The sequence below is a fragment of the Salmo salar genome, chromosome 22 (genome assembly GCF_965601325.2).
Source record: "Salmo salar chromosome 22, fSalSal1, whole genome shotgun sequence".
NCBI classification, from domain to species: Eukaryota; Metazoa; Chordata; class Actinopteri; order Salmoniformes; family Salmonidae; genus Salmo; species Salmo salar.
Genome location: NC_138312.1, coordinates 14,829,796 through 14,840,865, shown reverse-complemented (window position 1 = coordinate 14,840,865; position 11,070 = coordinate 14,829,796). Strand labels below are relative to the sequence as shown.

General features: G+C 43.0%; 1 protein-coding gene across 2 annotated transcripts; it reads right to left on the bottom strand.

The window, feature by feature from the left end:
* Window positions 1-3,080: 3,080 nt before the first annotated feature.
* On the bottom strand, window positions 3,081-9,239 carry ift52 (intraflagellar transport 52 homolog (Chlamydomonas)). Of its 2 annotated transcripts, XM_014166333.3 has the most exons (14): window positions 9,045-9,239; window positions 8,804-8,947; window positions 8,582-8,669; window positions 8,205-8,334; window positions 8,017-8,092; window positions 7,751-7,822; window positions 7,355-7,481; window positions 7,149-7,232; window positions 6,678-6,746; window positions 6,439-6,593; window positions 4,173-4,260; window positions 3,829-3,937; window positions 3,570-3,715; window positions 3,081-3,456 (listed from the first exon to the last, which is right to left on the bottom strand). In XM_014166333.3, exons 2-14 carry the CDS (start codon window positions 8,920-8,922, stop codon window positions 3,415-3,417), a joined length of 1,305 nt encoding a protein of 434 aa, XP_014021808.1. In that variant the 5' UTR covers window positions 8,923-8,947; window positions 9,045-9,239; the 3' UTR covers window positions 3,081-3,414. The 2 variants fall into 2 exon arrangements, with proteins under 2 accessions (XP_014021808.1, XP_014021807.1); XM_014166332.3 differs by having other exon boundaries at window positions 8,804-9,229.
* Window positions 9,240-11,070: the final 1,831 nt, after the last annotated feature.

Genomic DNA, 11,070 nt, shown 5'->3' with positions numbered 1-11,070 from the left:
TACTTACTTCTACGTTGTTGCCTTTCCATCAGCACTGGGGAGCCTAAATAAATCTGCACCGTTGAAAAGCTGGAATTCACCTCTCCTGAGTGGCGCAGTGGTCAAAGGCACTGCATATCAGTGCTTGGGGCGTCACTACAGACACCCTGGTTCAAATCCGGGCTGTATCAAATCAAATCAAATGCCTTACAGCCTCAAAATATGATACATCATGACTGATCCTATTTCTCTAATCCTCTCTATGCACCTGGCATCCACCAAATGCTGCACTGTGTTCTCCCCCACAATTACAGCACTTAACCTTCACATTGCTTCCACATTCACTGTAATCATGTTCCCCTCCACACTTGGCACATCTTTTCTTTCCTTTACACTCAGCAGCTACATGTCCCATTCTTTAGCATTTAAAACACCACAGTGCATATAGAACATATTCTCTAACACGATTCCATAGATTCAATATCTGTACTTTTCCCAGCAAAACATTCTCAAACCTCAGCATCACTGATAAGCTTTCACTTCTTTGTGCCTCTTTCATACTGATCAAACTTTTGGCCTCAATCACTCTGCCCCCCTTCACATTTTCTTTAATATCATCTGTGGACATAGATATTGGGACCCCAGTGATGACTCCCCTCAATCTAGCATAAACACCAGGGACATGGCTTTTAATTTTCTTCCCATTAAGCTTTTCCATTTGCAGAATCTTCCCTTGCTGAGCCTGGCTACCAAAAACTATTATCAGTCTACCATTTCCAATTAACCCGGCTAGTTTAACTTCACCTCTCTTTCTCTACGACATCAGTTAGTCGGATAAGGTGTAAATGAGGCCCTATGGTCTCATCAAACACCATCACAACTTTCAACTCCGACACATTATTATTCTTGCTTCCTACCTTGACCCTCTTTTTGCTTTCTACACTAGACGCACCACTGATTTCAGTATCATGATCTCTCTTCTTCCTATGTCTTTCCACTACAGACCACTCAGATCCTTGACAGTCATCTTCCCGCTCCATATCGTCAGAACGGTCACCCATATTGATCGCCTTCCCGCACAGCTGTTGCTTCTCCAAACGTTCTCTCCATTTCGTCCACACTAGTCGCTGCCATTTCAAGCCGATGCTGCGTGTCTCCTCAGCATCATTCATTTGTGTGCCTCTTCCCTCTTTTCGCTCAGACTCTCAAATATTTCCCGGAGTGACGTGACCAGAGGTGTGCGCGCGCAGAATTGTGATACTATGAATACGTCAAGGGACAGAAAGATTTTTATTCCAAAGTGACTTTTCACAATGTTGTGTCTGTGTAATTATAGTCTACCGAATACACTGTTGATCATATCTATGCATACATACAATAAGAGAGAAATGCGCGCTTTTCTAACAAATTATTCACCCTGTGGCGGTGCGTGGGTAAAATCACTCCAAAAGCCAGAACAAAAGCCATATTACAACCTGATAATTGCGTTGTTTGCGCTATAACCTGTTAATTCATTTGCCTTGCTATCGTGAAATATAGGCCGAGACAATAAGACACAGCGGCAAAAATAAATTCAACAACACCATTGTTTTATCACAAAACCGGATAGAAAACTGTCCGATTTAGTCCAAAGTTTCCAGATTTTTCGGACCACTAAACAACTATTGATTTAGAACCAGAGTTGCCGCAAGTCGCAAAGAAAACAGGAGCTGCCGCCACTATTCCAGCACCATTTCGATGTCAACATAATCAAATCACCTCTGCTTAGTCTAATAGTGACAACTAAAATATAGCAAAAACTATTTAGCCCAATCAACTTAAGCTAAATATGTCCATGGTTCTTAATTATGGGTGTGCATATGTGTGCGTTCGTGCAAGTAAAAAAGATGTCAACTCGAAACTCCAACGCCATCCTCCTCTCTTTCATGTTAATGAAACGGTGGAGCAGTACAAGTTTTTATTTTTTGTTGTCCTAGACTACCTGGCTAAAATGCTTGCTCGCTAGCTAACTTGCATTCATGAGCAACATTATCTAGTTAACATTAGCCTAACAGCTAGCTACATATTGAACTGCCATTATCGCAGGCCAGGGGAACAATAATGGATGGATCAGAATCGCCGTTCTAATTATTGGCCAGTAAGGATAATTAAGTAAACCCACAAGTTCAAATCCCGATCTCCATCCATTGCTAATTTAGGAAAGGCCCAACTTTAGCTAGCTAGCTACCAAAGGACAACGACATGCAACAATTGAAGTTGTTTCTGTCAATGACGTATGCCCTCAATGCAATTTGATAGGAGTGACGCCAAGATCCATACTGGCTTCCGTTGACACTTTTTTTTTTGGTGGGCCAGGACCATTCACAGTTGAGCTTGCTCAGTTTAGCTCTGACGCTAATTGTTATAGTTTTTTTGATCAAGGTAGGCCAAATGCTCCATTCAATGCTACGGGCGGTAACAATGTCATACTCGTTTGGACCAAATAGCATCAGATAGATGGCCTACACGTAGATAGACAGAGGGGCGCTGTTTCGCTTTCTCCTGTGAGATACAGTCAGCCTCTTGCGAATTGAACGGAAATTATGAAACACAGAGAAACGAAAGATACATATATTTTTTTTATTTGTGATTTTTTGGGGGGAAGCCTGACTTCCCTTGGCTCCATGAATACACGCCACTGCCCTCTCCCATCATTGCTGTTGGCAGTTGCCTTGTTGGTGAAGTCGCTCATCATCGCTAGCAGATTAAATACAAGCTGCATTTTAATTAGGCAACTGTTCAACAATTGACCCAAAAATATGAGCGAGGAGCTAGCCAGTGCTGGTAAGACTGAACAAGCCAAAGTGGTCATGTGGCAGTGCTTTACTGAACAGTTGAGGTAAGGTTCTCAGGCTCAGTAACTGCTGGCCAGCAAAAAGTCATTTTGGTGAAAGTGGACCACACTTTGGCATGCTATTTCCTAATTAAAAGTGTATATATTTGTTTTATGGCTGGGCAACTAAGACTTCAGAGGTTGTTTAATGGCTTGTAATATTGACATGTTCTCCAATTTCACTTTTACAGACAAAGGGACACAAGAAGATGCCAGTCTGAAGAAAATGTATATTTTACAATCTATTATAGTAAATAACGTTTTTTTTATTGATTAAATCAACCATGTATTGAGGAAATGATGGAACACTTTACACAGTAAATGCCAAAATGTGTCATCCTTTACCACAAGTAATCAGATATAGAAAGCCTTATACAATATTCATTTAACTTGTCAGATTTAGTTCATTAATCTAATCAACTATATACATTCTGTTTAAAGGCTAGGGAGTTAAATTCTTGTAGTTACTGGAAAAACTATATGGATACATCTAGATTGAATGTGTGTGTATATACAAGCCCATGAAAAATACATAAAATTGCAACCTCATTGGTTGCAAGTCATCAGAACGGGGAAAACCTGGTCTCTGTGTCAAGATCATGTTCCTGTATGGGAGAGATCATTTTAATTACATGAATCACAAATTAATGTCAATCATTGCCTAGATCAACTAACCTTGTGTGCATATACCAAAGGTTCTGATGTTCATATGGCTCACCTGATTGAGCTTCTTGAACTCCACGACCTGGAAGAAGATGTGCTCCAGGATGTGTTTGGCATCCCTCTGATCTTTATCCAACTTCCCCGTCACCCCCAAGATGTCCCCGCACTTCCTCACGTAGAACTCTAGATCATCGTCTGTGCCTGCAGGAAGAACAACAACGTCATTAAGTCAAATAGGACCTGGGGTTAACGCTGACATTGTCAGAGATCAGCTAACAAAATAATAGGATGTAGTATGACGGTTCAACACTTACATTTGTTGGAGAGCTGTGCCAAACGCACCTTCTCGGAAGAGAAGGTTTCATCCAGGTCAAAGAGGTCAAGCATGGGGGGAGGCAGATCCCTGAAGGCAGGCGGGAAGACCTGCTCAAAGCAACCCATAGGAAAACACAGACAGATCTTGGAGGGATGGCAAATTGGTAATTTTCTACAATGATCAAGTGTGTATAGTCGCATCACTAAATCCCAGTCAATAAGCTCGATTTGAATACAATCACTAATGCACATGTCATTCTCAGTTGAGTGTATAGAACCCACACAATGGTTGACGTAGTGGAAATTGTGTAGAGCTAGAGAGGGGTGCTGAAGGGAAACTTACAGCAGGCTCCAGCTGTGGAAGGGGAGTCTCAAACTGAGGTGTGATCAGCTGGAGAGGCTCATGTTTGACATTCATCTGCTTGTAGGAACTGCAGGAGGACAAGTCAAACACATTGTCAACTAACATACCGTAAGATCAAGGACCTCAGCCACCCGAGCCACGGCCTGTTCACCCCGCTACCATCTAGAAGGCAGAGACAGTACAGATGAATCAAAGTTGGGGCAGAGAGACTGAAAAACAGCTTCTATCTCCAGGCCATCAGACTGTTAAATAGTCGCCACTAGCCGGCCTCCGCCCATTACCCTAAACTTAGTTACTGTTACTAGCCGGCTACCACCCGGTACTCAACCCTGCACCTTAGAGACTGCTGCCCTATATACATAGTAATTGAACACTGGTTACTTTAATGTTTACATACTGTTTTACCCACTTCTTATGTATATACTGTATTCCAGTCAAGGCTCATCATATTTAACTACTGCTGTACACACCTTTTCTATTCAGATACTGTCTATACACAGCATCATATATATATACTGCTCAAAAAAATAAAGGGAACACTTAAACAACACATCCTAGATCTGAATGAAAGAAATAATCTTATTAAATACTTTTTTCTTTACATAGTTGAATGTGCTGACAACAAAATCACACAAAAAGAATCAATGGAAATCCAATTTATCAACCCATGGAGGTCTGGATTTGGAGTCACACTCAAAGTTAAAGTGGAAAACCACACTACAGGCTGATCCAACTTTGATGTAATGTCCTTAAAACAAGTCAAAACGAGGCTCAGTAGTGTGTGTGGCCTCCACGTGCCTGTATGACCTCCCTACAACGCCTGGGCATGCTCCTGATGAGGTGGCGGATGGTCTCCTGAGGGATCTCTTCTCAGACCTGGACTAAAGCATCTGCCAACTCCTGGACAGTCTGTGGTGCAACGTTGCGTTGGTGGATGGAGCGAGACATGATGTCCCAGATGTGCTCAATTGGATTCAGGTCTGGGGAACGGGCGGGCCAGTCCATAGCATCAATGCCTTCCTCTTGCAGGAACTGCTGACACACTCCAGCCCAAAGAAATGCCACCCCACACCATGACTGACCCACCGCCAAACCGGTCATGCTGGAGGATGTTGCAGGCAGCAGAACGTTCTCCACGGCGTCTTCAGACTCTGTCACGTCTGTCATGTGCTCAGTGTGAACCTGCTTTCATCTGTGAAGAGTACAGGGCGCCAGTGGCGAATTTGCCAATCTTGGTGTTCTCTGGCAAATGCCAAACGTCCTGCACGGTGTTGGGCTGTAAGCATAACCCCCACCTGTGGACGTCGGGCCCTCATACCACCCTCATGGAGTCTGTTTCTGACCGTTTGAGCAGGCACATGCACATTTGTGGCCTGCTGGAGGTCATTTTGCAGGGCTCTGGCAGTGCTTCTCCTGCTCCTCCTTGCACAAAGGCGGAGGTAGCGGTCCTGCTGCTGGGTTGTTGCCCTCCTGCGGCCTCCTCCACGTCTCCTGATGTACTGGCCTGTCTCCTGGTAGCGCCTCCATGCTCTGGACACTACGCTGACAGACACAGCAAACCTTCTTGCCACAGCTCGCATTGATGTGCCATCCTGGATGAGCTACACTACCTGAGCCACTTGTGTGGGTTGTAGACTCCGTCTCATGCTACCACTAGAGTGAAAGCACCACCAGCATTCAATAGTAACCAAAACATCAGCCAGGAAGCATAGGAACTGAGAAGTGGTCTGTGGTCCCCACCTGCAGAACCACTCCTTTATTGGGGGTGTCTTGCTAATTGCCTATAATTTCCATCTGTTGTCTATTCCATTTGCACAACAGCATGTGAAATGTATTGTCAATCAGTGTTGCTTCCTAAGTGGACAGTTTGATTTCACAGAAGTGTGATTGACTTGGAGTTACATTGTGTTGTTTAAGTGTTCCCTTTATTTTTTTGAGCAGTGTATATATATTTATATTCCAGACTCTGACATTGCTCGTTCTGATATTTCTTAATTCCTTTCTTTTATTTTGGGATGTGTGTGTATTATTAGGTATTACTGCACAGTTGGAGCTACAAACATAAGCATTTTGCTGCACCTGTGATAACATCTGGAAATGATGTGTACGCGACCAATACAATTTTATTTTATGTATGATTTAAACATGCAGGCATGGAAGACAAAACAGCCTGTACCCACTTCCACTATGGCCTACTGTAGTGAAAACTGATGTCTCCAGTTTATAAAGCAGTATGTGTTCTCACCTGATGACTTGGGGCAACGTGTTTGTTGATAGTTTGAGTAGAGACATGTCAAACAGGGAGGTAAAGTCTCTTGGATTTTCCTCTCCCTCTTGCAAGCATACTCGCAGTCGCTCAGACAGGCAGCCTGTGTCTGGTAGCATGGTGTAATCAGTGATCTGAGCCAAACAGAATGAGAAGTGTCACTTCTAGGACACTTCTAGGTAAAACTGCAGATCCTAAAACATGCCTTGGCTTCTCACCTCGGGGTCCTCTGCATCTATCTGGTTCAGATTAATGTTATCACCCATGAGCCACTGGAAAACGACATCCTGTATAACAAAAAGAGAAAGGGAACATTACAACCAAATGGAGTCAGTAGGTGATCAAATAGTGGATCACCAACCATTACCATTACAGTGCTATATGGATCACACTCTCACAACCATTCTTGTGTTACTGTGAAGACGTTAACAAGCCTCCCATCAGGAAGTCGTCAAATACCCTTTTCACACAACTGAGCTGAGCAAAGATATGCACAGCCATGCTGTACTGCCCTGGCCTGGTTATGCACCCATCATAGCTGCTGGAACCATTCTGGAAAGGACAAACATCTCTAAACCAACACATTACAGTTGGGTTGGCATGATCGTGTGAAAAGGGTAAAAGAGCCTACATTTATTGTCTCTCAAACGTGACAAGTCTGAGTGTTTATAGACAGACACGCCACTCACCATTATTTTACTGTTCTCCTCTTTGTCCAGGTACTGGTCACTGAACATGTGGCAGGACCCCATCACTGCCAGTTTGCCTGCCTCCTAAATGACAAAAAAAAATAACAATTGACACAACTAGTAAATAAGTGACATACTGTATCTTTGAAAAACAACGTATGATCATGTTGTATTGTGTTGGCAGGAGGTCAACGGGAGCTCCTCACCTTGACCTGATAGAAGGCGAGGACAGGCCTGTTGAGGGGGAAGCAGACGGACCCAGTGGAGAGAACAGCCACAGCAGGCTTCATCACGCTCAGTGTAGCTCCATACGGGTACACAAATGTGAGGGCCCTGTTCAAGTACACATTAAGAGTACAGGTTGAATCTTTTACCAGGGGGGCACTGGACAAGCCAAACTGCAATCACTGTTTCACTCATTGGTTTGCTTGTTTAACAAGGGCCAACCGCTTTTGGGAAATCTGTCTGTTTATGTCTGGCATATGATATGATTAGACATGAAACTGTGATAATATTTCTGCTGTCTGGTGAGAGTGTTGACAGTTATAAACATGAAAACAAACATACACTTGGCAATGATGACATGAAAACAGAAGACCTACTGTGCATTGTTCCCGACACTTTCATCTTCGATGATCCCTGTCACCACTTTGCCTGCAGCCCGACTGATCTCTCTAAAGGATTAAAAGCAAGATGCTTGTACAGTAGCGCAACAATGCATGCGTCTCATAGCTTGCGAAAGAATCAACCCCATTATCCTTTTCTTGGTACATTTACTTAATTGGCATTGACAAGAAAGCAATGATAAAAGCACTATTACCTTGGGACAAACCAAATATCCAAATGTCTAAATGGTTAATCAACTAACCTGTTCAGAACACCATTGGACACAAGCGCTTCTTTTGGATGGAAATACTTGTAGTAGACATTCCTCACGACAGCATCTACAGTAAAACAAAGAATGAAGACAAAACACTCATCATCAATAAAACTGACAGTGAAATATCTGGATGACAACAACCGGAGTCACAAGGTCTATTCTCATATGATCCTCACCATTGTTGACCATTATCCCAAACTCCTCAAGGAGGAAGTTGATATTGGTGTCATACTTCATCTCCCCTCCTTCACCCAGCATCACAAGGACATCTCCTCCCCCATCCAGGTACTGTTTCAGGACCTCCAACTGAACAAGAGAGGGCGAATCAATGTCTGACTCAAAACATAAAGCGACCAACATACCTAACAGTGTTTAGGTTGGCAGAAAAATGTTCTATATTAGTGAAATGTGTTGCTGCTGAATTGCAATGCAGGGACACATCAAACTTTGATATGAAACTGTTAAATCTGTTCTTTGAATATCCTGATTACTCTGCCTAAATCTCCATCCAAAGGCATGTCATTTGAACTCCTACAACTGACCAGCAACACACCTCAGCAGCAGTGAACTTTTCCCTGGGGCCAGCAGTAATCCACAACTTCACACCATTCAACTTCTCCAAGGAGAGCTCCTCTTTCATGCTGTGCAGGAACAAAACCACATATATGAGGAAGTAACCATATTATGATGACAAATACGTGACTACAATGTATTGTTCTTATGTAGTTATAGCAAGCAATATAGCCAGCTAACTAGCTTCCTAACGTTAACTTACCTCTGAATCTTCCATTGTGACCTGAGTCTCTTCTGCAGGGACTTGTAACCATTGTTGGCTGTGAACAGTTCTCTCTTGGATGCGTTAAAAACAACACTGCTGCGCTGCTCCTTCTCCATTGTATGTTAACTTCTATTTAAAGACCTGTGACAAACACGTTGTTACATTATTGCATTGCGTAGCTATATGATGATCTACTCAACGTTAGCTAGCTAGCAGCTAAGTTGGCTCGCTAACTTACACAAATCGTTACTAGCGAACAAAGTGTTGAAGGACCAATAATTTGCTGTTTCTTCGTATATTTGAACAAAGTAGCTAAATCCCTAATGCATCTTAAAATATTAACGGATTTCTATAAAAAAGGATAATAATCGTTGTAAGTGAAGTTAGCTGGCTAGCTAAATACGTCTAGAAACCATCTTCCAGTGGCTCAAACTGGTGCATTGTGGGTACAAAACTGATCCACAAGAGTAACCATGGGCGCTAAATGCATAGCAACAGGAGAGGGGATCACAGACAGATTCTCTCTTTCCCGCTGATACCGCCTACACTGTATCAATACATGTTCCACGGTCTCTTTTTCCTGGCAATAGTCACACTTTTCTGTTGGGTGCTTTCCTATCACATTTAAAGTGTTATTTAACCGGCTGTGTCCCATCTTTCCACCGAGTTGGGCATCTCTTCTTCTTTTTATTGGCAAATCGCAACCAACTGACAGGTGCATACACATCCACCTGGAGTGTGAGGTCAGTCACAACCTATCTATATCACTATATTCTCTTAACTAACCCTGAAGTTCTAATAAAATAAAATAATTATCTACAAACCTGGCTACTCCCATCACCACCATCCAAAATATCACCCACTCCCCTATCCCGTCCAACCTCTGACCCTGTCATACGACCTCTCCCGCTCTACATCATACATTCCACAAAATAATATATGTTCAACTGTTTCCTCTACCATACAGCCATAACACATTCCAGTGCCATGTTTCACTATCAATTTCAAAGAGGTATTCAATCCTGTATGCCCTAACATAACTTCCTTCCATTATATGACACTATCTCCCGTACAGATTTCCTTGTACTATAAAAACGTCTGCCTTTACTACTTTCATCCCAGGGTCTCTGACAGCAATCTAACCCATTTTTCCAAATCAATGTTTGAATTTCCCTTCTACCCAACTGCACCTGTATATCCACAATATTATTTTTCACAGCTTTTTTTGCTATTATATCTACTATATAATTTCCATAAACTCCTGTATGAGCCAGAATCCAACATAACTGAATTTCAATACCATTTCTTTGTAAGCCCAACAACAGCATCATATTTGACCCCCTTTTTCTCCCCAATCTCGTGATTATCCAATTGCGATCCATTTACGATCTTGTCCCATCACTGCAACTCCCCAACTTTGCTCGGGAGAGGCGAAGGTCAAGTCATGTGTCCTCTGAAAACATGACCCACCAAACTACGCTTCTTAATACCCGCCCACTTAACCCGGAAGCCAGCTGCACCAATGTGTCGGAGGAAACACTGTTCAACTGACGACTGAAGTCAGCCTGCAGGCGCCCTGGACCACCACAAGAAGTCGCTAGAGCGCAATGAGCCCATTAAAGCCCCCGCCCCCCGGCCAAACCCTCCGCTAACCCGGACAACGCTGGGCCAATTGTACGCTTCCCTATGGGACTCCCGGTCAAGGCTGGTTGTGACACAGCCTGGGATCGAACCCGGGTCTGTAATGACGCCTCATGCAGTGCCTTAGACTGCTGCACCACTCGGGAGTCTAGCATCGTTATTTCTAACCATAAATCCTCACGTTCTGACTTTCCAGATCTTAAACTACACAAAACTGATGCAGAGTCCCAACATATTACCACTTCTTGGTTGCACCTCCTCTACCCATTGGAATCCAACAATTATCGCAGCCATTTCTGTTGAATATACAGATAAATCATGTGTTAGTGTCTTGCATAGATTAACATCGAACTCAGGAATAAACACACCTGCTCCTGTCTTCCCATACATGACATTCTTTGAACCATCTACAAGACAAGAATAAAACTAATTACTAATATATTGATCCACTATTGTTTCTACATTACCTTCTTCACACCACTGTTTATTTTTCTTCGATCAGGCTAAGAACAACATGTGGTCTTGTATAAAACCACACCTCTTCCTCTCTGTCAGCAGTCAGTCTGTAACATCAGCCAGGAAAGGACGCCAGCTCATGCCGTGTTCAAATCCACTTGGAACTC